The sequence below is a fragment of the Nerophis ophidion genome, linkage group LG02 (assembly GCF_033978795.1).
Source record: "Nerophis ophidion isolate RoL-2023_Sa linkage group LG02, RoL_Noph_v1.0, whole genome shotgun sequence".
NCBI lineage: Eukaryota > Metazoa > Chordata > Actinopteri > Syngnathiformes > Syngnathidae > Nerophis > Nerophis ophidion.
Window position 1 is genome coordinate 78,659,637 of NC_084612.1, and position 26,964 is coordinate 78,686,600.

A 26,964-nucleotide genomic window follows, 5' to 3' on the forward strand; every position below is an offset into this window, starting at 1 on the left:
TGGCAGTCGAACATAAGAGATATGTGTAGACTGCACTATGATGGCAATATGACTCAAGTAAACAACACCAACATTTTATATGTTCCATTGAAAGTATAGAACATTACACATGGCGCTGAAAATATCAACATGTTTTAGTAAGACTTTGGTAAGCTATGAAGCCACACCACTTGATGTGCCAGGCTAAGACCGATTGTTTTATTTTATTTTAATCTTCTATTTTTTTCTCACTTTCCCCCCACCTTGTTTCCCTGTATCTCATCTTTTTTGTAAGGGGCGCTGGAAGCCGGCAGACCCGTCAGCGATCCTGTTCTGTCTCCCTGTAATGTTTGTCTGATCTTGAATGGGATTGTGCTGAAAATTGTAATTTTGCTGAAGGAACTCTCCTGACGGAATTAATAAAGTACTATCTAATCTATCTAATTCAAAATAGGAGTGCTATTATTATGCTGTGTGTATAAGGTAAGACAATATCTGGCGTTTTGTTTCACAATATTATGCAAAAGCAACTTTTCTTACCTTCTGGTACCCGCTGATCTATATTTGGGATCTGCATAAATCCTGAAAAATTGCACACATCCGCCTTTGTAGTCGATAATCTTCTTCTTTTTCTCTATCTTCTCGTTTTGGGACATTCATCCTCCACTGTTGCCATTTCTAATATAAAGTAGTGTAAAGTTCTTACTTATATATGTCAGTAAACTCGCCATGAAAGCACTAAAACATACCGGTGTAGTGAGTTTACATTATTCACCTAAGGAACTTTAGTTATCAGAGAGTTCCGGTGGGACGTTTTTTTACGGGATACATTTCGGGTGTTGTTTTTACACTAGTGAGCCACGAATGAGGAGATGCTATTCCGTTATTGATTGAAGTATAGTGTGAATATCATTAAAACAGTTCACTCCATTTTTGACACTTCTTCCACTCCCGTCCTTGCACGCTACACAGCTATAACAAAGATGACGAGGAGAGCAAAACAGGGCATCCTGAAGAGACCGTCAGAAAGTGAGTTAAAGATGTGTAAAACATCATCTATGCAACATTTTGAGCAAAGAAGCAGCATTACATGTTATGTTGACCACAAGGAAGTCTTTTACATTTAGAAATAAAAATCATAATAACTCTTTTAATGCTCCTTATAAATATAAAAAAGATCGGCAGTGTGCCTTATGGTCCAGAAAATACAGTAGGTTGTTGGTGACCCCAGCAATATTTTCATACAGTAAACAAACAATGGTTCTATTGTGTAGCAGTACTTATAAAGAACCTCAGTACTAATGAATTAAAAACGGTACTATACTGCCTCTGAAAAATACTGGTGCATAATTATTTTATTTTCATTGACTCTTGAGCACAGGAGCATGTTCGGCAACGCACGCACACACAGAACATACAAGCAGAAACAGCGTGTAGACAGAAAAGGGATAATGGAGGCATCTTGGCTGAAAAACCAAAGATAAAAGTGAATATGAAACACGGCCAGCTAGCTGGCGGCTAGCGTCCATCCGCAGTCAGTCGTGTTTGAGCTATTTCTAAATGTCTAATCCTCGTCTGTATGGCGACAAATGAACTGTGTTTCTTCCAAGTATCATCCCTGCAGGACAAGGAATAGCTAAACATGCTTCACTACACACCACAAGAGGATATAATAGCTAACCGCTAACAACAATCTAGCGTTCCTGACTGTAAACAAATGGTTGGATGAATACAGACGTTGACGTAACAATACCAAATACAAGAGCAGTATTTAGTCAATACTACAATGATTACATCGATATTTTAAATTACCACCATTTTTTTGTATTGTTTATAAAGTCAGAAAACATGTCCCTGGACACAGGAGAGCTTTATCAATCAATCAATCAATGTTTACTTATACAGCCCTAAATCACTAGTGTCTCAAAGGGCTGCACGAACCACCACGACATCCTCGGTAGGCCCACATAAGGGCAAGGAAAACTCACACCCAGTGGGACATCGGTGACAATAATGACCCAGTGGGACGTCGGTGACAATGATGACTATGAGAACCTTAGAGAGGAGGAAAGCAATGGATGTCGAGCGGGTCTAACATGATACTGTGAAAGTTCAATCCACAATGGATCCAACACAGTCGCGAGAGTCCAGTCCAAAGCGGATCCAACACAGCAGCGAGAGTCCCGTTCACAGCGGAGCCAGCAGGAAACCATCCCAAGCGGAGGCGGATCAGCATCGCAGAGATGTCCCCAGCCGATACACAGGCAAGCAGTACATGGCCACCGGATCAGACCGGACCCCCTCCACAAGGGAGAGTGGGACATAGAAGAAAAAGAAAAGAAACGGCAGATCAACTGGTCTAAAAAGGGAGTCTAATTAAAGGCTAGAGTATACAAATGAGTTTTAAGGTGAGACTTAAATGCTTCTACTGAGGTGGCATCTCGAACTGTTACCGGCAGGGCATTCCAGAGTACTGGAGCCCGAACGGAAAACGCTCGTATGACCGATGTATGATCCTGTAACTACTTGCTATTGGACTGATACCAACATTTGTAGTATCAGCCAACACGTGTGTACAGTATCAAAGAAGAGAAGAATATGTGATTATTACTTTTTAACAGAAGTGTAGATGTTAAAACAGAAAGTAAGCAGATATTAACGGTAAATGAAGAAGTAGATAAATATTAGATTCACATTTTTTATCGTTTGTCCCTCATGGTTTTGACAAAATGACACAATATGTTGCTGCATACGTCTAATTAGGAGTGGTTGTATTTTTACTCAGCACTAAAAGACAAGTTGTCTGGTAGATTGCAGTTAGATCAAATAAAGCCAATAATTGGGGTTTTTTGTAGTTCCTGTTCATTTTAAAAGTATGGAAATACATTTTGGTACCAGTACCAAAATATTGGCACCAGCACAACCTTAATACAGTCACCCTTCAAGGAGAGCTTTTTGGGAGTAGTTCCACCCATAAGCCATTGTTAATGTGGGTGGAATTTCAGTTGTACAAACCTCAGATGTGCAACAGGAGCCTCTTGGCCGTGGTTTTATGTTCTGCTCTGATTAATCAGGTTTGGAGCCCAACTACAGCTGGACTATTCCTCCTTGGAGATGGTAATTAGCAGGTGGTCCTCCACGGGGGAAGATTGTAACGTCCATGGCCTCCAGCCGCCTGTCTAATGTTGCCTCACATCCTCCAGCCGACGACCAACGCCCAGATCATACCAGCGACTCAAGACTGAAGCAATTAACTTTCAATGGATTAGGTGAAAGAGTCAATTAACTTGCCAATTTGAATTGGTAATTGCTTAATGTGCAGTAATGGGTATTTCCGTTTCCACTCTTCACGCTTGACCTCTTATTTGTTCCTTTGTATCTTGGAGCTGCAGCAATTTCCACTGGCGAGAGTGACAACATGGCGGCTTTCTTCCAAAGTTTCCAATTCCCTTTCGACCTTTGATTATTCCAACGGTGGCTTGAGACATTGGGGGAACAATTAGAACCAGAAAAAGGACAAATTAGATTTTGTGCCTATGTGTCACATACGATACAAGGGAGACAAAAGGAAATGGTGTGATTGAAGGACGCTTAGCACTGCCCAATGCCTTTGTCACCTAGCGTTAGCATCTCCGAGGGTTGCAACTGTGGACGTGTCTCCTGACTTCTGGTCCCTCAGTGGACGTCAAATGACTCTCCGACTCGTCTCCTTTTGTGTAAATCTTTTCTTGCCGGCGGGGACAAGGTAAAACCGAGGTAGTGAACATATCGTAATTCACCGGACCTGGCTGGAAGGCGTGCTGTCGTCTCTGAACCAAGCACTGTGAGGTGTGGCTCAAATGACCGCTTCTGATCCGGGGCTGGTCCTGGCACACCTCTTTCTAATGAATCTAAAATTGAATTTTAATGCAAAATACGAGGTTCTTATCTCATTTTGTCTAGATGCTACAATTGTTGATGCCTCTTCCTAAGACTGACTTGACTCAGGATGACCCTGGACCCAAAAGTTGCACAAATCTTTTGACTAGATGGAGGTGCTTGGGTCGACTATTTTAAGCCAAAGTGCAGTGTATCAAAGTTTTCTCAACAAATGTAGACTTAATATTTTCGAGAAAGCAAACAAAGTTAAAAGAAAGACGCAACATTTACATGTGTATGACATTATCAACAACACCCATGTTCCTGTGGACATGGCCTAACCCAGTTCCTAACCTTTTTGATCTCGGGCCCAACCTTTACACTAAAGGGGAGCCAGGGGCCCACTCAAATATTACCCCCGAATTAGTCATCTTTTTTTTGGTTTTAATCATATTAAGATGAGCCGCACAAAGTAGTTTGGCATCGAAGAGATGAAGAAGAAAAGGAGCCGCACAAAGTAGTTTGGCATCGAAGAGATGAAGAAGAAAAGGAGCCGCACAAAGTAGTTTGGCATCCAAGAGATGAAGAAGAAAAGGAGCCGCACAAAGTAGTTTGGCATCCAAGAGATGAAGAAGAAAAGGAGCCGCACAAAGTAGTTTGGCATCCAAGAGATGAAGAAGAAAAGGAGCCGCACAAAGTAGTTTGGCATCCAAGAGATGAAGAAGAAAATGAGCCGCACAAAGTAGTTTGGCATCGAAGAGATGAAGAAGAAAAGGAGCCACACAAAGTAGTTTGGCATCGAAGAGATGAAGAAGAAAAGGAGCCACACAAAGTAGTGGTGGTGCTGAATGTCCACCACCTGCGGCGGGTCTGCAAATAACTAAGCATTGTCATTTGGGGGCTTCAGCTCAAACGTGTCCCGCTCAGTCGTGTCTTTGAGTCAATCAGCTGACGTTGCTGCGAGACAAACCACGTAGTGTCTTTCATCCATCCATTTTCTACCGCTTATTCCCTTTTGTCTTTCCTCTTTTTATCCACTGACACTTGGATCAAAGGCCGAGGGACTTGGACCAGGGGCCACGGTGCTTAGCAGCAGGGGATGTTAGGAGGGAGTCCGGCCGTCTTTAAATCCCTTAATTACCAGGCCAGAGAAAGCCGTCCCTCTCGGGAAAATGGACGTTCTCTTCTTCTGCGTCCTCGCGCTCTCTTTCCCGGGTTTAGGGAACAAAGAAAAGGAGGCGAGACGTGGCTTGGAGGGAGGTTCCAAGAATGTGGATCCTACAGTAGGAGTCTTATGCTCTCAAATCCAATCACCTAAGAATCATTAGGAACAAGATCAGTGGCAAAGTCATCAATCAATCAAAGTTTATTTATATAGCCCTGAATCACCAGTGTCTCAAAGGGCTGTACGAGCCACAACAACATTCTAGGCTCAGATCCCACATCAGGGCAAGAAAAAACTCTACTCAAGGGGATACAATGAGAAACCCAGGAGGAGACCATAGATGTGAGGACCACCCTGTCCCCTGGGCGACTGGTGCAATGGACGCCGAGTGGATCTAACATAATAGTGTGAGAGTCCAGTCCATAGTGGATCTAACATAATAGTGAGAGTCCAGTCCATAGTGGATCTAACATAATAGTGAGAATCCAGTCCATAGTGGATCTAACATAATAGTGTGAGAGTTCAGTCCATAGTGGATCTAACATAATAGTGAGAGTCCAGTCCATAGTGGATCTAACATAATAGTGAGAATCCAGTCCATAGTGGATCCAACATAATAGTGTGAGAGTTCAGTCCATAGTGGATCTAACATAATAGTGTGAGAGTCCAGTCCATAGTGGATCTAATATAATAGTGAGAGTCCAGTCCATAGTAGATCTAACGTAATAGTGTGAGAGTCCAGTCCATAGTGGATCTAATATAATAGTGTGAGAGTCCAGTCCATAGTGGATCTAACTTAATAGTGTGAGAGTCCAGTCCATAGTGGATCTAACATAATAGTGTGAGAGTCCAGTTCATAGTGGATCTAACATAATAGTGAGTGTCCAGTCCATAGTGGATCTAACATAATAGTGAGAGTCCATAGTGGATCTAACATAATAGTGTGAGAGTCCAGTCCATAGTGGATCTAACATAATAGTGAGAGAGTCCAGTCCATAGTGGATCTAACATGTAGTAAGAGACCAGTCCATAGTGGATCTAACATATTAGTGTGAGAGTCCAGTCCATAGTGGATCTTACATAATAGTGTGAGAGTCCAGTCCATAGTGGATCTAACATAATAGTGAGAGTCCAGTCCATAGTGGATCTAACATAATAGTGAGAATCCAGTCCATAGTGGATCTAACATAATAGTGTGAGAGTTCAGTCCATAGTGGATCTAACATAATAGTGTGAGAGTCCAGTCCATAGTGGATCTAACACAATAGTGAGAGTCCAGTCCATAGTGGATCTAACATAATAGTGTGAGAGTCCAGTCCATAGTGGATCTAACATGTAGTAAGAGTCAAGTCCATAGTGGATCTAACATATTAGTGTGAGAGTCCAGTCCATAGTGGATCTTACATAATAGTGTGAGAGTCCAGTCCATAGTGGATCTAACATAATAGTGAGAGTCCAGCCCACAGTGGGGCCAGCAGGAGATCATCTTGAGTGGACACAGGTCAGCAGCACAGAGACGTCACCAACTGATGCACAAATTAGTGATCCATCCCAACTTTGAAAAGCTAGAGCTTCATCTGTGGTCAGCTAATAACCTCTCCACGCAGGAAAGAGGGGCAGAGATGAAAAGAGACGGCAGATCAACTGGTCTAAAAGGGGGTCTATTTAAAGGCTAGAGTATACAAATTAATTTTAAGATGGGGCTAAAATGCTTCTACTGAGGTAGCATCTCTAACTGTTACTGCTAGAACATTCCAGAGTACTGGAGCCCTAATAGAAAACACTGCATAGCTTGCAGACTTTTTTGGGGCTCTGGGAATCTCTAATAAGCCGGAGTTCTTTGAATGCAGATTTCTTTCCGGGACATTTGGTACAATACAATCAGCAAGATAGGCTGGAGCTAGACCTAAGTAATAAAACCGTAAAGTCACATCTTAAGTGCACAGGAAGCCAGTGCAGGTGAGCCAGTACGTATATATATATATATATATATATATATATATATATATATATATATATATATATATATATATATATATATATATATATATATATATATATACACAGTATAGGCGTAATATGATCAAACTTTCTTGTTCTTGTCAAAAGTCTAGCAGCTACATTTTGTACCAACTGTAATCTTTTAATGCTAGACATGGGGTGACATGAAAACAATACCTTACAGTAATGGAGACGAGACATTAATATTGATCTCAGCGACGCTAGTGGACAAAACGGAACCAATTTTATCGATATTACAGCGATGAAAGGAGCTTTAGTAACACTCTTAATGTGCGACTCCAATGAGAGAGTTGGCTGGAAGATAATACCCACATTTTTTACCGAGTCGCCTTGTGTAATTGTTTGGTAGTCGCTGGTCTTCCTCGCGGGAACCCAGCCAGGGTCTGTGCTGCTGCTGTCCTGCTGCGCACTCAGGTGCAGCACATTCCCCTGACAGAGTGTCCTCCTAATTGACAGCACCGTGCACACAATCTGTCTCGGCGCGCGGATTCCACAAATAATAATAAGGTAACAAAGACGATGCAACAAGTCCCCGCAGATGTTTCTATAATGACAACAGTCATGGTGACATAGTGAGACATGAATAGTAGGACTCGTCCCATCAGCCAAAATACAATCAAGCACCTTCAACGTTGCTGAGGGGGTCGGTCAAGCACGGTGAGGTTTTAGGTAAAGCTGCGCAACCTGGAAGAATATTCCAGATTTTATTAGCATAAAACTGAAACGAAGTTTCACCATTTTTAGTCCGGACTCTGGGCTCCAGCAGGAGACCACTCCCTGAGGTTGTCAGAGCCGGAGAGTACTCATATGGTTCTACCATGTCAGAGATGTACTTTGGCACAAGACCATGACAGGACTTGGACACAGGTGGAGCTGCTTTCACGTCGACAGAGAATAGACTTTGAAGCAACAGGAAGTGACCTAAGCACTGGACTAATAAGGTCGTATTTCTAGTCAGGAGTGGAGCAGCAGCAGCATGGATGTACTGCTGCTGCTTTGCAGCTCCTTCAAAGAGCCCAGTGAGGAGGCCTTGACAGTCGTCTCAGCTGCTGCAGACAAAAGCATGATTAAGTCTTTCTAAGTTGCATTCAGACAATACTTCTCTGACCTTGCAAGGTTTATCAGCTGGTAAAAAGCTGCTGATGTTAATACCTTAAAGGAGCTAACATGAGTTCAAGTCAAGTCCATTATTATTAGTTTCTACAATGGCTGTCAAAAATAACAATCAATCAATCAATCAATGTTTATTTATATAGCCCTAAATCACAAGTGTCTCAAAGGGCTGCACAAACCACAACGACATCCTCGGTAGAGCCAACATAAGGGCAAGGAAAAACTCACCCCATTGGGACGTCGGTGACAGTGACAATGATAACTATGAGAAACCTTGGAGAGGACCCCCCCCAATCAATTATGGTCTGGAGCGCTACGCACGGTGGGTCCGATGGGGTATTCATATGGATATCAAAGTCCTCCATTATAATTATATTATCGGGGTGCATCACTAGATCAGCAACGAACTCTGAGAATTCATTGATAAAGTCCGAATAGGGCCCTGGGGGGCGGTAGATAACAGCCAGGTGTAGAGGCATCGGTGTGACAGACCTCATAGTAAGCAGCTCAAACGATTTATCTTTATTATTTAAATTAGGATTAAGGTTAAAGTTTTTGTTGTATATTAGTGCGACCCCCCCACCCCTTTTAAGGGGACGGGCAATATGCGCATTCGTATAGTTAGGAGGAGATACCTCATTTAGCGTAAAAAAGTCGTTTGGTTTAAGCCAGGTTTCGCTGAGACCGATGACGTTAAGATTGTTGTCTCTGATGATATCATTAACTAACAACGTTTTGAGAGAGAATGATCTTATGTTTAAAAAAACTATATTATAGGTAGTGGGCTGTTTTAGAGAATTTTTGATCAGATTGTCCGTAGTAGCAATATTAATAATGTTGTGTTTATTATGCCCAGTGCATTTGAAATAACTACGACCATATCTAGGAATTGATAAGACGGGAATTTTCTGATTGTTTGTTTGGTGCTTTGATAAACTGCACGCATCATAGTTTGCCACCTCAGTTGAACGCATGTTCCGATTGTTTGTTTGTTGCTTTGACAAACTGCACGCATCCTAGTTTGCCACCTCAGTAGCACGCATGTCCAACTCAGAAACAATCAAAGTAGAAAAAATGTGTTCTAATTCAACTGACTTTACCCAGACCAGTAGTCTCGCATCTTCCATTTAAATCCGGCTTCAGGATGGAGGGAAGTGGTGTTCTGTGGGGATTAGCCTTTAGCTTTGTTTTTAGCCCCGCTTGGCATCCGCGTTTCCGATCACACCGCTGGCGTCTGCTCCGTAGACGGCCCCCGCTGCTACTAGACTCCCCTGCTTCACAGGCCGCTGGATGTAGCCGCCGAAGTAGTCCCATGCTAGTTAGCAGGTCTAGCAAGCACGCGTCTATCAGTCCAAAACGGCGTGATTTGTCCACATCCAGAAGTGTCTGGCGGTCGTACGTGATCACGGAGTGACCACGATGTGAGCCAGCCATGAAGTTTGAAGAATTGTCTGGTATTTTTGCCAAATGTTCCATCTTTAGCAAGAGCACCTTGATGCTGCAGCCCGTCCGGGTGCCGCCATCTTGGATTTTCTGTAATAATAAGTACTAAATAATAAATGCGTTGTTGAACCAAAGCGTGGGGGACAAATGAATGTGGCGTCCTCACGCAGCGTTCAACACGCTCACCTGCCGTCTGAATGCTAGTATTAATCCCCGGCAAAATCCAAGGAAGAAAGGCAGTCAGGACTCCAGCTGAGCAGAGCTGAGTTGTTTCTGCCGCCTTTGCCGAGTGTCCGGAGGAGAAGGCCAGACTTGGACCTGGGATTTCTACCTTCGCGCTTCAATCTTCTGTGTGGAAAAGAAAGCTCCGTATTGACTGAACAAGTTTTGGGGCTTTTGAAATTGTTCTCTCCTAGAGGTTTTTGGTTTGTTTTCTGGATTGTTTGGCGAACTCGGCCATGGTTGCCTTTTATTTTTTTGCTATTTTAAGTCAGCATTTCTTGGTGTCATGATTCGTATGGGACGGCGTGGCGCAGTGGAAGAGTGGCCGTGCGCAACCCGAGGGTCTCTGGTTCAAATCCCACCTAGTACCAACCTCGTCACGTCCGTTGTGTCCTGAGCAAGACACTTCACCCTTGCTCCTGATGGGTGCTGGTTGGCGCCTTGCATGGCAGCTCCCTCCATCAGTGTGTGAATGTGTGTGTGAATGGGTAAATGTGGAAGTAGTGTCAAAGCGCTTTGAGTACCTTGAAGGTAGAAAAGTGCTATACAAGTACAACCCATTTAATAAAAACGAGGTAGATGCACATGTGTGAGAATGAAGAGACTAAGTCAAGCTTTCAGGTGCGGGCAGAGATGGAGCTGCAACGAGACCAGGAGAAGACTCAGACCAGCGCCTGGGTCTACGGCGCTCACCATAGATTGAAAGATTTAAAAACAATTGATCAGTATTGGTTTTGGAATTGGCCGATCTCACTCATGGATGACTTATCGGACTCGGGAACTTCAAAACCCTGATCAAAACATTCATGTACTACTTTTCTTCTGGAAAATGAAAAGCAATATTTATGTGTGCCGGAATGGAATATTTTCAACCCACAGGAGTAATTATCATCCCATTCTGCTTTTTTGTGGCCTTTAAAAGCTTCAAGCGCACATTTTAAACTCAGAGAGGAGTGAAGAAACAGCTGTAGATTTTACAGTAAAACCTGAGAACTCGGTCACCAGAATTTTACCGTAAAATATAGTGGGGCTTTTTTTACAACATACTATTACTACTGTTTTTTTTACGAAAAAATAAAAGTTACGTAGCTGGAATTTTACTGTAAAAATGATGGTAGTTTTTACAAAATAGTAATGTAAAGGGACAAACAGTAGCACTGTTTTTTAGCGAGACAAAAATGGCAATTTTGTCAGTATTTAACTGTAAAATGTATGGTGTTTTTTCCAACATATTACTGTAAATGACTGTTTCTTTAATTGTGGCAATGGAGCTGCCAGTTCTTTATGTGATAAAATGTGGTACCGTTTTTCCATTTACATTATTACACCGTACGAACCGCTCTAGATTTTACAGTAAATCTGGTCATTCAGTCACCACAATTTTGCTGTAAAATACGATGTTGTTGTTTTTTAAAAGACAAACAGTAACACTGTTTTTTATGCTAAAAAAAAGACAGTTTAGTTGCCAAAATTTGACTGTAATATTTATGGTAGTTTTTACCATATGTTACTGTAACTGGACAAACAGTACCACTGTTTTTTTTTCTGGAAAAAAATGTCAGTTTTTATTCACCAGAATTGTACTGTAAAATATGGTAGTTTTTTCAACATTTTACTGTAAATGACTGTTCTTTAATTGTGGCAACGGAACTGCCAGTTCTTTACCGTAAAAAACTGCGGTACTGTTTTTCCATTATTACACCGTAAAAACTGCTGTAGATTTTGCACTAAAACCTGCGAACTCAGTCACCAGAATGTTACTGTAAAATACAGTGGGTATTTTTTTTTTAACCACATATATTGGGCAATTGACAAACATTACTACTGTTTTTTTTTTTAAGGAAAAAAGGAAATTTAAGTCGACAGAATTTGACTGTAAATGTGTTAATGTATACAACACATTGTGTTACTGTAAATGGACAAACAGTAGCACTGTTTTTTTACTACCCCAAAAATGTCACTTTAGTGCTGAGAATTGTACTGTAAAATTGGAGGTAGTTTTTACAGTATCCTACAGTAAACGGACGCCTGTGTGTGTGTTTGCACGGCGAGTTGACTTTGAATGACATCAGATTTGTCTTTGGCTCGGCGTGACGGGAGCCCAGAGTGCTCGCCATCAATTATTTACTGCAGACAAGTGAAGAAGTCTGATTGTTGGCGCTCTTGCGAAGGTTTTTGTCAGCGCTTAAACATCCAGCTTTCAAATTAACACTTAAAATGATGATGATGGATTCACGAGTCTAAAATGTCTGCTTGAAGCTTTTAAAGGCCACGGAAAAGCAGAATGGGATATTAATTACTCCCGAGCGTGGCTTGAATTGATTCCATTCCTGCACGCATTAATATTGCTTTTCATTTTCAATCAATCAATCAATGTTTATTTATATAGCCCCAAATCACAAATGTCTCAAAGGACTGCACAAATCATTACGACTACAACATCCTCGGAAGAACCCACAAAAGGGCAAGGAAAACTCACACCCAGTGGGCAGGGAGAATTCACATTCAGTGGGACGCCAGTGACAATGCTGACTATGAGAAACCTTGGAGAGGACCTCAGATGTGGGCAACCCCCCCCTTCTAGGGGACCGAAAGCAATGGATGTCGAGCGGGTCTAACATGATACTGTGAAAGTTCAATCCATAGTGGCTCCAAGACAGCAGTGAGAGTCCCGTCCACAGGAAACCATCTCAAGCGGAACAGCAGCGTAGAGATTGACACGATGGCGAGGCATAATGGATGCGTGTTGCTACCCCAGGGATGCAAGAGGACCAGGACAGGCAGGAGTTGCAGGTAAGATTAGATTTAATACAAAAACAAAAATAATACTGGTACAAAATACAAAGAAAAGGCGTGCCGAATGCACGGAGAGCTATGCTAATAATTAGCAACGAGAGCAGAGTACAGGAATAGAGGTGCAGAGCGCACGCAAAGCTAAGGCGAGACTTAGCAATAGTGATTACAAAAATAAGAACCAACGTGCGTGTTGCAAGTAGCAAACAAAACAGCCAGGAGGAACTAAGGTAGCAGGTGGTCTTAAATACAACACAAATAATTCAAAACAGGTGTGCGTAATGAGTCCGTGCAGGAGGCATACTTAGGTTGCCATGGTGACAATACAAAACAAGGAAGTGCGCTAACAAACGGGATCGGTAGAGTCCAAAACATGATCAAAACATAGTAGGACAATACAAAAAAGACAAACATGCTAGAGATGTGTGATCCGGAAGCCGGATCACAACAGAGATGTCCCCAACCGATACAGGCGAGCGGTCCATCCTGGGTCCCGACGAGCGGTCCATCCTGGGTCTCGACTCTGGACAGTCAGTACTTCATCCATGGTCATCGGACCGGACCCCCTCCACAAGGGAGGGGGGGGACATAGGAGAAACAAAAGAAGCGGCAGATCAACTGGTCTAAAAAGGAGGTCTATTTAAAGGCTAGAGTATACAGATGAGTTTTAAGATGAGACTTAAATGCTTCTACTGAGGTAGCATCTCGAACTGTTACCGGGAGGGCATTCCAGAGTACTGGAGCCCGAACGGAAAAAGCTCTATAGCCCGCAGACTTTTTTTGAGCTCTAGGAATCACTAATAAGCCGGAGTCTTTTGAACGCAGATTTCTTGCCGGGACATACGGTACAATACAATCGGCAAGATAGGCTGGAGCTAGACCGTGTAGTATTTTATACGTAAGTAGTAAAACCTTAAAGTCACATCTTAAGTGCACAGGAAGCCAGTGCAGGTGAGCCAGTACAGGCGTAATATGATCAAACTTTCTTGTTCTTGTCAAAAGTCTAGCAGCCGCATTTTGTACCAACTGTAATCTTTTAATGCTAGACATGGGGAGACCCGAAAATAATACGTTACAGTAATCGAGACGAGACGTAACAAACGTAACAAATTTTGCCAAAAAAGTAATATATGAATGTTTGGATCAGGGTTTTATGTTCCCGATTCTGAACAATCATCCATCAATAAGATCCGCCAGTACCAAAACCCATACTGATCACATGTATCAAATGAGAAGTTTTCAATTTATAGTAAGCGCTATTGATCAATCAATCAATCAATCAATCAATCAATCAATCAATGTTTACTTATATAGCCCTAAATCACTAGTGTCTCAAAGGGCTGCACAAACCACAACACAAACCACTACGACAATTGACAACATCTACACAATAATTAGTTCCTAATTCTCGTTTATTACATACAATTGTTTGATCAAAACTAGTAATAAAGTACCACGGTACTAAATAATTAAAACCATGCTATACTCCCTCTGAACAATACCTGGACTTTTTTTTTTTATACGGACATTACGGTCAGCAGCTAACATCCATCTGCAGGCGGCAGTGTTTCAGCTACTTCTCAATCACTGATCCTTATCTAAATGAGGACAAATAAAGTACGTTTCTTGCAAGTAGTATTATCACTGCAGGAAGAGGAAGAGCTAAACATGCTTCACTACACAGTGGAGGAGGATACCATAGCTAACTGCTAACAGCCATCTGGCACTCTTCAAAGTAAACAATGATTGGATCTAAAAATAGACCGTAACGATACCAAGTACAAATGCCATATCTAGTTGATGCTAGAATGATTACATTGCTATTTTTTTATTATCACAAAATCTATTGTTATTTTTTTTATTGGATATAAAATCTGGAAATGCATCCTTGGACATATGAGAACTTTACAGTAGTTCTTTATGATCCTGGTGGCTGAACGAGCAGGTATCGGACACCTCGGTCTCCTCAGACACATCCTGTCTCCTCAGGCATGCAGACTGGACACTGGCCCAGAGTTGCTTGCTTTGTTGGGTCTGCTCCTGTCTCTGTTCATGCTCCCCCCACCCCAGTAGACCACGGCGTGGAACACCGCAGAGGCCACTACAGTCTAATTGTTGTTTTACTTCTATGGCTGTGAGTAGAAGTGTCTGGTTCCATTTTTAATGTCCTTTGATGTTTACCTCTTACACAGATGTTTAAAGGCCTACTGAAAGCCACTACTAGCGACCACGCAGTCTGATAGTTTATATATCAATGATGAAATATTAACATTGCAACACATGCCAATACGGCCATTTTAGTTTACTAAATTGCCATTTTAAATTTCGCGCTGAAGTATCCTGCTGAAACGTCGCGGTATGATGACATGTGCGCGTGACGTCACGCATTGTAGAGGACATTTTGTTCCAGCACCGTTCCCAGCTATAAGTCGTCTGTTTTCATTACATAATTCCACAGTATTCTGGACATCTGTGTTCCTGAATCTTTTGCAATTTGTTCAATGAATAATGAAGACGTCAAAGAAGAAAGCTGTAGGTGGGAAGCGGTATATTGCGGCCGCCTTTAGCAACACAAACACAGCCGGTGTTTCATTGTTTACATTCCCGAAAGATGACGATGAAGCTTTACTATGGAACAGAGCGGTCAAGCGAACACGGTTGGATTGGACCACACACACAAAGTACAGTGTATTATGCAGCGATCATTTCGAAAGATTGTGTTTTGAAGAGGGTCCCTTGCGGAGGGCAGAGATGGGCATCGCCACCACCCGTCGACTGGTGCTGAAGAAAGGTGCCGGGCCGACCTTCAGGTTGTACAACCATATAATCTCACTAAAACAATTGTAACACAATAAGCAGATAAGGGATTTTCCAGAATTATCCTAGTAAATGTGTTTAATAACATCTGAATCGCTCCCACTGTATAGTCTTTTTTTTCTAGTCCTTCACTCTCACTTTCCTCATCCACGAATCTTTCATCCTCGCTCAAATTAATGGGGGATTTGACGCTTTCTCAGTCCGAATCGCTCTCCCTGCTGGTGGCCATGATTGTAAACAATGTTCAGATGTGAGGAGCTCCACAACCCGTGACGTCACGCGCACATCGTCCGCTACTTCCGGTACAGGCAAGGCTTTTTTATTAGCAACCAAAAGTTGCAAACTTTATCGTGGATGTTCTCTACTGAATCCTTTCAGCAAAAATATGGCAATATCACGAAATGATGAAGTATGACACATAGAATGGACCTGCTATCCCCATTTAAATAAGAACATCTCATTTCAGTAGGCCTTTAAGTGTGCTATAGCTATGAGGGTTTTTTCTTCTTCGGCCTCAGTCTGGACCCCCTTCTCCAGGGGCCCAGGCTTAGACTGATTTTTTTCTCGCCCGAAATGACACTGCATATGTCAGCAGACTAATTAGGGGTCTTTGTTTGTTTACTTACTACTAAAAGACAAGATGTCTAGTATATTTACTATCTTATTGTATGATAAAATTATTGTTTGATTGCAATGATAAACATTTCAATGTTTCATAAGATTTTATGTTAAAATAAAGTGAGTCGTACTTTTTTTGTGGTCCCGTGTATTTTGAGTAGTATGGAAGTGCGTTTTGGTAGTGGCTCCTATACCTACAGTATATTCAATTGAAAATAGATTAAAAAGTATTTGCAAATCATTGTATTTCTTTATTGTTTACGATTTACATAACTGATTTTGGGGTTTGTACATCTTAAAATGTATTGTAATTTTTTTCATTGTACGATTGGATGAATATCTTGTTTTGAAATCATAAGTCAAGCAACTATTTTGACGGAAAAGTTTTTTCGGAATGCATGATAATTTGTTGCAATATCGGATGCAATTCAAGTTGAAAAGGTTTCATGCAATACATACCTTTTTATTAACGCATAATATTTTCATGCAATACATACTTTTTTATTAACGCATAATATTTTCATGCAATACATACTTTTTTATTAACGCATAATATTTTCATGCAATACATACCTTTTTATTAACGCATAATATTTTCCGTCCAAATAAAATGACGCGGCGGGCCACATCTGGCCCCCAGACCGTGATTTTAACACCTGTGGCTGGCAGTGTTTTCATAAGCTGTAAAAGCTTCAAATATGTTATTGCTATGTCATATATCAGCTAGTAGAGCTAATTGCTGCAATAAACTATCCTTTGCGCCACATTCAAGTTCCACCTGTAAATGTTCCCTTTAGAAAGGCGTGCGGAGTGTTTTTGCTCGGCGCTCCAAAAGGTGGAATCTTTGAGCGCTGGGACAAGTTGAGGTGTGGCGGGTCGGGACAGACTTGTCAGAAAAGCTAATGGAGTGTCCTGAGGTTAATTTACAAGCATATGAATCCCATCAATACGCAATTAAGAGGTGTGGAAGCACGGAGGCGTGGGGGCCAGCAGCTAAATCTCACCTGCCTTTAATCAATTAATTGCCGTGACATGTCTGTTTAAGAGCGCTTGATAGATTTACACATTAAAGACACGCAGAAAAGCTGCCGAGTTGACCTTTCCCGTTATCTCGCCGGCCTTAAAGCGTGGCTGCCAATTAGTATTTCTGCCGTTACCCTCGACGCCTTCGCCACATATTGATTGGAATTTAGGGGAAAGGATTAAGCTCGAGCGATGTGCAGGAATGCTCTTCATGGCTGTGCACAGTGAGCCATAGAAACACTCATCTACCAAGTCTTTGCATCTCATACACATGTTTAGTGATGATAATAACGAGTAATCACTGAGTAAACTTTGACCTCTTACACTAGTAGGGTTCTAGTCTTTGTGTTTGAATATCTGAAGATAGCAAAACAGGACCTTCTGGTGGAGCTTTTGTCTTTTGATTCCTCGCTGATCTGAAGAAACGGGTCTGACAAAACCAATAACTTTTTGTCGATTAATTGTTTAGATTTTTTATTGTCTTATCCTGCCACTCAGGCAAATTATATTGTTGATTTAGACCAGGGTGTTAGGGTTTGACAGAGGGAGATGACGGATAAGACACCAGGGGGCGGTAATGTTCAATATATATATCAATATATATATATATATATATATATATATACATATATATATGTATATATATATATATATATATAAAAACAATACTAACTAATGATACTTAAACTAGGGAATGGAATGTGTGACCAAAATCCAAGAGTGTGTGTGGTGTTAAACTATGTGTGTAATTAACTGTTACGTGTTACTGTGATGTTGGATGGGGAAGCAGACAAATCCCAAGTGGGCTAGGCGAAAGGGGGCCCGTTTTCCAAGTGAGGTCCGTGGGGCAGAAAGAGAGAGGTGACAAGGTCCGTGTCCAGGCAGGGGTCGAGGATCGAGGGGGGCAGTTGAGATCCAGGGCAACAAAAGGAAAACACTGCGGGCACAAGGGAGAAGACACGGAACAAATCAAACCAAGACCACGTGCGTTGATTGCAGATTGTCTGCGGCTGTGACAACGAGTTCTGTGTGGCAAATGCGGGGGCGTGTCCTGTGGAGCTCTATAAGCGGCGCCTCTAGGTGCTCCAGCAGAGGAGGGAGAAGCAGACTGTGCCTGTGGCGTAACACGGAGGTGTCAAACGTACGGACAGATTTAATCCACAAAAATGGTTTGCGAGGTATGAAAATTAGCTCAAATTTTTCAATGAAAGAAACTGCAGTTCTACTGGGTGTCACAATAGCAATTCCAGTGTGACCCACAGCACACACCACAGTCTTTAAAGATGACGTGTCAGCTGACCTTATGGCTTTGTTATTGTATTAGTTGAGTGGATCATTGAGAGTGAAAAAGGTGCTTTGATGCTGCATCAGTCAGCTGCCGCCACAACAGCAGCAGCTGATTGGAGGAGCGGCAGCCAATCCAGAGGGCGCTTGAAGTCAGCTGACAGCTCATCTTTAAAACACTGTCGTGTGTGACGTCGCTTGGACTTAAGTTGCTATGGCGACGTCCATCTATTTCTTCATTTTTTCACGTTTAATGTGTTTTTTCCTCTTTTAATTTTGACAGTATCACATAAGATATGTTTTAATTGCTGATGCGGGTTGATTTATTTTTAAATGCGCCAGGAAATAACCTGTTTAGTACACTGATGACGTGCTTCAATGCCCAGTAAATGTGTTCCTGTGTAGTATTTCTCCAGCAATGATCATGTGATGACGTCAACGATGCTACTTGGAGGTCATCATTGAAGCCGGACATCGCTGAAAGTGGAGGTGGGCCAGCGGTCAATAAGAACGTACTTGTCATTCCTTACTTTTTTCGGCTAATAAATTTGGTAACTTTTCTAAAAACAAACAACAACAACAAATGTTATTAATCAGAATTTTGAAGACAAAAACGTGTTTCTTCCATTTTGGAATACCGCGTCAACACGTAGGTGTCAAAGTTCAGGCCCACGGGCAACATCCGTCCCGTCAGTTAGTGACCTATGGCCCCCAAGATGACATTTGATTAGTATTAAAACCGGCCCACAGGCCTCAGCCGCTTGCTGCTGTTTTACAGGCACCAATACCACATTTCCCACAATGCAATGGTAGTCCGCAAAGTGACTGCGGCACCGCAAGTGGTCCTCAGCTTCATTCTTCATCAGCATTCACATTTCAGCAACCCCCTCCCCAATAATGGCTGAAGGGAAGATGGAGGATGAGAACAGGGGCTTTCAAGGCAGCTGGGAGGCAGACTACATGTTCACGGAGGTAAAAGGCAAACTGTGTGTCTGACTGTAATGAAAGCATGTCATCATCAAGAAGGCACGTCTGAGAAACACAAAGACAAGAACATGGACACGGAACAAAGGCTACAGAAGGTGGAAGAATTCAAACCAGGTCTGTTGAGTCCCGGCAGGTTCTGTTCACAAAAGCCACATCACAAAGCTGTGGTGTCGCTTTGATTACCGACACCGTCTTTAATCAGAATTGTAATATTGGAGTGATGATGAATTAATGTGTTGTGGCAGTTTGCGGATTTCACAAATGCGACTTTTGTGGAAACAGTCTGTGGCTTCTCCAAACATTTTTAATAAACTGCCAAGAAGTCCTTAAAGCAGGGCTCAGCAACCTTTTTGAAAGCAAGACCTACTTCTTGGGTACTGATTCATGCCAAGGGCTACCAGTTTGATACACACTTCAATAAGTTGCCAGAAATAGCCAATTTGCTCAATTTACCTTTAATAAATAAATAAAGAAATATATATATATATATATATATATATAGAGGTGGTGACTTGTCCAGGGTGTAAGCCGCCTTTCGCCCGATTGTAGCTGAGATAGGCGCCAGCGCCCCCCGCGCCCCCAAAAAGGGAATAAGCGGTAGGAAATGGATGGATGGATATATCTAAAAAATGGGTATTTTCGTCTGTCATTCCGTCATACATTTTTTTCCTTTTACAGAAGGTTTTTTTTGTAGAGAATAAATCATGAAAAAAACCCACTTAATATAATGCTTTAAAAGAGGAGAAAACAGGAATAAAATGAAAATAAAATTTTGAAAATTTTTTGCCTTCAATTTTGAACCTTTAAAATTCCAAATTCAACCGAAAAAAATGAAGAGAAAAACTAGCTAATTCGAATCTTTTTGGGGAAAAAAAATAAAAACATTATGGAACATCATTAGTCATTTTTCCTGATTACGATTAATTTTACAATTTTGATGACATATTTTAAATAGGTTGAAATCCAATCTGCACTTGAACAAATTGGCTATATTTCTAACAAAGACAAATCATTATTTCTTCTAGATTTTGCGGAACAAAAATTTAAAAATTAATTCACAAGACTTTGAAATAAGATTTAAATTTTATTCTAAAGATTTTCTAGATTTGCCAGAATAATTTTTTTGAATTTTAATCATAATAAGTTTGAAGAAATATTTTACAAATAATCTTCGTCGAAAAAACAGAAGCTAAAATTAAGAATTAAATTAAAATGTATTTATTATTCTTTACAATGAAAAAAATAAATGTACTTGAACATTGATTGTCGGGAAAGAAGAGGAAGGAATTTAAAAGGTAAAAAGGTATAAGTGTTTAAAATTCCTAAAATCATTTTTAAGGTTGTATTTTTTCTCTAAAATTGTCTTTCTGAAAATTATAAGAAGCAAAGTAAAAAAATATAAATGAATTTATTTGAACAAGTGATGACCAATTCTTTAAAATATTTTCTTGGATTTTCAAATTCTATTTGAGTTTTGTCCCTCTTAGAATTAAAAATGTCGAGCAAAGCGAGACCAGGTTGCTAGTATCAATCAATCAATCAATGTTTATTTATATAGCCCCAAATCACAAATGTCTCAAAGGACTGCACAAATCATTACGACTACAACATCCTCGGAAGAACCCACAAAAGGGCAAGGAAAACTCACACCCAGTGGGCAGGGAGAATTCACATTCAGTGGGACGCCAGTGACAATGCTGACTATGAGGAACCTTGGAGAGGACCTCAGATGTGGGCACCCCCCCCCCCCCCCTCTAGGGGACCGAAAGCAATGGATGTCGAGCGGGTCTAACATGATACTGTGAAAGTTCAATCCATAGTGGCTCCAAGACAGCAGTGAGAGTCCCGTCCACAGGAAACCATCTCAAGCGGATCAGCAGCGTAGAGATGTCCCCAACCGATACAGGCGAGCGGTCCATCCTGGGTCCCGACGAGCGGTCCATCCTGGGTCTCGACTCTGGACAGTCAGTACTTCATCCATGGTCATTGGACCGGACCCCCTCCACAAGGGAGGGGGGGACATAGGAGAAAGAAAAGAAGCGGCAGATCAACTGGTCTAAAAAGGAGGTCTATTTAAAGGCTAGAGTATACAGATGAGTTTTAAGATGAGACTTAAATGCTTCTACTGAGGTAGCATCTCGAACTGTTACCGGGAGGGCATTCCAGAGTACTGGAGCCCGAACGGAAAACGCTCTATAGCCCGCAGACTTTTTTTGAGCTCTAGGAATCACTAATAAGCCGGAGTCTTTTGAACGCAGATTTCTTGCCGGGACATATGGTACAATACAATCGGCAAGATAGGCTGGAGCTAGACCGTGTAGTATTTTATACGTAAATAGTAAAACCTTAAAGTCACATCTTAAGTGCACAGGAAGCCAGTGCAGGTGAGCCAGTACAGGCGTAATATGATCAAACTTTCTTGTTCTTGTCAAAAGTCTAGCAGCCGCATTTTATACCAACTGTAATCTTTTAATGCTAGACATGGGGAGACCCGAAAATAATACGTTACAGTAATCGAGACGAGACGTAAAAAACGCATGGATAATGATCTCGGCGTCTTTAGTGGACAAAATGGAGCGAATTTTAGCGATATTACGGAGATGAAAGAAGGCCGTTTTAGTAACGCTTTTAATGTGTGACTCAAAGGAGAGAGTTGGGTCGAAGATAATACCCAGATTTTTTACAGAGTCACCTTGTTTTAATATTTGGTTGTCAAATGTTAAAGTTGTATTATTAAATAGAGGTCGGTGTCTAGCAGGACCGATAATCAGCATTTCCGTTTTTTTGGCATTAAGTTGCAAAAAGTTAGCGGACATCCATTGTTTAATTTCATTAAGACACGCTTCCAACTGACTACAGTCCGGCGTGTTGGTCAGCTTTAGGGGCATGTAAAGTAAATAAATACTATTTCAAAAATAGAGGCAGCTCACTGGTAAGTGCTGCTATTTTAGGAAGAGGCCAGCAGGCGACTCATCTGTTTCTTACGGGCACCGCGTTGGTGACCCCTGCCTGCTTTAAAGTTTAATGCAGTGGTTCTTAACCTTGTTGGAGGTACTGAACCCCACAAGTTTCAAATGTGCATTTACCGAACTCTTCTTTAGTGAAGAAAAAAAACTAAACAAAAAATTTAAATTGAAGACTAAGTTGTATATTTTTTTACTGGAGCACAAAATGAAGCGTGCATGAACATCACCTCGTTCAGAGAACAAAACCAACACAGTAAATGAACTCACAACAAATGACACACCTGCAAATCAGGTGGAAAATTAAACGGAACATTTCCGTACTAGGGAGCAGTTTTTATTTACACGATGACTTGGGTGTCTTGACCTCTGCAAACCTCTGAGTTGGACTCACCGGACCCCTGAGGTTCCATAGAACCCAGGTGAAGAACCACTGCAAACCTCTGAGTTGGACTCACCTAACCCCTGAGGTTCCATCGAACCCAGGTGAAGAACCACTGCTTTAATGGCTTTGTAAAAACACTGAGACCAAGTCTAAGTTGCTGGTGTTCTTCATCAATCAATCAATCAATGTTTATTTATATAGCCCCAAATCACAAATGTCTCAAAGGACTGCACAAATCATTACGACTACAACATCCTCGGAAGAACCCACAAAAGGGCAAGGAAAACTCACACCCAGTGGGCAGGGAGAATTCACATCCAGTGGGACGCCAGTGACAATGCTGACTATGAGAAACCTTGGAGAGGACCTCAGATGTGGGCACCCCCCCCCTCTAGGGGACCGAAAGCAATGGATGTCGAGCGGGTCTAACATGATACTGTGAAAGTTCAATCCATAGTGGCTCCAAGACAGCAGTGAGAGTCCCGTCCACAGGAAACCATCTCAAGCGGATCAGCAGCGTAGAGATGTCCCCAACCGATACAGGCGAGCGGTCCATCCTGGGTCCCGACGAGCGGTCCATCCTGGGTCTCGACTCTGGACAGTCAGTACTTCATCCATGGTCATTGGACCGGACCCCCTCCACAAGGGAGGGGGGGACATAGGAGAAAGAAAAGAAGCGGCAGATCAACTGGTCTAAAAAGGAGGTCTATTTAAAGGCTAGAGTATACAGATGAGTTTTAAGATGAGACTTAAATGCTTCTACTGAGGTAGCATCTCGAACTGTTACCGGGAGGGCATTCCAGAGTACTGGAGCCCGAACGGAAAACGCTCTATAGCCCGCAGACTTTTTTTGAGCTCTAGGAATCACTAATAAGCCGGAGTCTTTTGAACGCAGATTTCTTGCCGGGACATACGGTACAATACAATCGGCAAGATAGGCTGGAGCTAGACCGTGTAGTATTTTATACGTAAGTAGTAAAACCTTAAAGTCACATCTTAAGTGCACAGGAAGCCAGTGCAGGTGAGCCAGTACAGGCGTAATATGATCAAACTTTCTTGTTCTTGTCAAAAGTCTAGCAGCCGCATTTTGTACCAACTGTAATCTTTTAATGCTAGACATGGGGAGACCCAAAAATAATACGTTACAGTAATCGAGACGAGACGTAAAAAACGCATGGATAATGATCTCGGCGTCTTTAGTGGACAAAATGGAGCGAATTTTAGCGATATTACGGAGATGAAAGAAGGCCGTTTTAGTAACGCTTTTAATGTGTGACTCAAAGGAGAGAGTTGGGTCGAAGATAATACCCAGATTTTTTACAGAGTCACCTTGTTTTATTATTTGGTTGTCAAATGTTAAAGTTGTATTATTAAATAGAGGTCGGTGTCTAGCAGGACCGATAATCAGCATTTCCGTTTTTTTGGCATTAAGTTGCAAAAAGTTAGCGGACATCCATTGTTTAATTTCATCAAGACACGCTTCCAACTGACTACAGTCCGGCGTGTTGGTCAGCTTTAGGGGCATGTAAAGTAAATAAATACTATTTCAAAAATAGAGGCAGCTCACTGGTAAGTGCTGCTATTTTAGGAAGAGGCCAGCAGGCGACTCATCTGTTTCTTACGGGCACCGCGTTGGTGACCCCTGCCTGCTTTAAAGTTTAATGCAGTGGTTCTTAACCTTGTTGGAGGTACTGAACCCCACAAGTTTCAAATGTGCATTTACCGAACTCTTCTTTAGTGAAGAAAAAAAACTAAACAAAAAATTTAAATTGAAGACTAAGTTGTATATTTTTTTACTGGAGCACAAAATGAAGCGTGCATGAACATCACCTCGTTCAGAGAACAAAACCAACACAGTAAATGAACTCACAACAAATGACACACCTGCAAATCAGGTGGAAAATTAAACGGAACATGTGAGTGTGAATGTTGTCTGTCTATCTGTGTTGGCCTTGCGATGAGGTGGCGACTTGTCCAGGTTGTACCCCGCCTTCCGCCCGATTGTAGCTGAGATAGGCGCCAGCGCCCCCCGCAACCCCTAAAAGGGAATAAGCGGTAGAAAATGGATGGATGGATTTCCGTACTAGGGAGCAGTTTTTATTTACACGATGACTTGGGTGTCTTGACCTCTGCAAACCTCTGAGTTGGACTCACCGGACCCCTGAGGTTCCATAGAACCCAGGTGAAGAACCACTGCAAACCTCTGAGTTGGACTCACCTAACCCCTGAGGTTCCATCGAACCCAGGTGAAGAACCACTGCTTTAATGGCTTTGTAAAAACACTGAGACCAAGTCTAAGTTGCTGGTGTTCTTCATGGTGTTTTTGAAACTGCACCAATTCTTTTTCCTCAGACTTTTCAACGTACGTCAAGAATTTTGCCAAAAGGATTATTTGTAGTATTTACATTTTCAGAATGTACTTTTTTGGCTGAAGCGAGACGAAGAAAACCATCTGAAGTTGTCTTCATTTTGAAGTTATGGTGCCATGATTTTAGCAGTCCGGCCCACGTGAGAATCGAGTTCCCTTCATGAGCTAAAATGAGTTGGACACCCCTGCTCTAACAGAAGGAGATCGGCAGCGTACTTCAGTTGCGGAGGTAATAAAAACAACATCAGTAGGTGGCCTCCATCCTCAGGTTTTAATGTTGCTGTTTTTCTATCCGTCTCTTATGTTTCCCATACACTTGGTAAGCACAAAACCCGGTGAAGAAGTGAATAGAGGTGATTATTGTACTGCATGTCTACGAAGGTTCTCACTTATCCAGGTCATTGTCTTCTCGAGGCCTTCAATGGACGGCTGCTGCTCTTGGAATTTGAATGATGTCGCCGCTCAAGCAGCCCTCCAAACAAACACTGACAGAGAAAGTGTGAAGCCGGGTTTAACAAAGCTTGCCATCGCTTTCTGGCTGTGGAAGAATGCTTTTTGTTTATTCCCACAACTGTGGGAGCGTGTGTGCAGTGAGAAGATGCACTTGATGCTGGATTGTGGATGAAATATTCACATTCTCTTTGCCAGGCACTCCGACGCCGAATGTTGAAAAGTAGATTTTCTTGGGAAGGCCTCGGGGAGATTTCCATTCATTACCTGCTCCTCCTTGCTCACCTTTTTTTTACCCCAACCTTTTCTTCTTTTCTCCAGGGAGAGGCTGAGACTGAAGGTCTGGTCTTATGATATGTATGAGATTTTCTAGCTGATCAGCCTCATCTGACTCACATGAGCCGTGGACATGCGGTCCTCGCCTCTCAGAACGCAAACACGGACTCAGATAGCAGCCGTCTGTTTCTGTTTCTTGCTTTTGTCTCGTGCGATGTTCCGCTGATGAACCCAGCCTCTGCTTGTCCACACAGCTCCTCCAAACAACATCTCGGTGGTGGCGGAGGACACGCCGGCCCCGTTTAGTCGATACCAGGCCCAGAACTTCACTCTGCTCTGCACCGCCAAGGGAGGGAAGCCGGCCCCGTCGGTGAGTAAGGACCTCCACAACCCTGACACTGTTTTTGTCTTCAAGATCATTGCGCGCTTTGGGGGTCGCTATATTTAGTGGAACCACCCCCCCCACTCCCCCAAAAAAGGAGACAATCCGCAATCCACTGGTTGGTCTTTGGGACTTTACTGGTCGATCCTGAAAATATGAGGAAAAAACATGTCTTGTAGCCTCAGGACCCTTCTGTCCCAGAGGCGGACTTGTCAATAATGGTTTGTACTTGTATACAATACACCTCGACCACCCCGTTGGCAAGTCTGTGGATCCTGTTTTTGTTTGGCCATTTCTTTTTTGGACACTCACTTCTTTCTTTTTCACTCCTGTTTTGTCACCACAGCAAGCATTAGTTTCACTTGTGTCACATTTGGAGTCCACACCTGTTTTCACTAATCATGTCACTTATTTCAACTGAAAAGTGCCAAGAAGTAAACCCGACGACTTTACCTCGCTCACTTCTGTTACTCATACTGTCCATAGTTTTGCTCCTAAGTTTGGTTTATTCTTGTCACTCTAAGTGTTTATTTGTTTCATGTTCATAGTTTTTTGCCCAGGTGCTAGTTTTTGTTTCATTAGTCAAGTTTGTTCTCCGCCTTTGTACTTTTTTGTATAGCAATTGATAAATATATCCCTACCTTGTAGTCTTGTCCACACCAACTTTCCTTTGCATTCCGGAAAAACAAACCCCATCGTCCACACCCTGACATCTGTAAAGCTTGAAGACATGTTTTTGGTGATTTACAAATGTGAAGTATCAAAACACATCGTAAATGTTGTGAAAGTTCAATAAGAAGTCTGCTTGAATCGATT

General features: G+C 42.1%; 1 protein-coding gene across 2 annotated transcripts in view; it reads left to right on the top strand.

Moving 5' to 3' along the window:
* The window catches only part of igsf21a (immunoglobin superfamily, member 21a), a 419,808-nt gene that overhangs the window by 288,309 nt on the left and 104,535 nt on the right, over positions 1-26,964 (top strand). For both annotated transcript variants that reach the window (XM_061892205.1, XM_061892206.1), the window contains exon 5: positions 26,021-26,136. In XM_061892205.1, the coding sequence (XP_061748189.1) occupies positions 26,021-26,136 (116 nt within the window). The remainder of the gene's footprint in view (positions 1-26,020; positions 26,137-26,964) is intronic.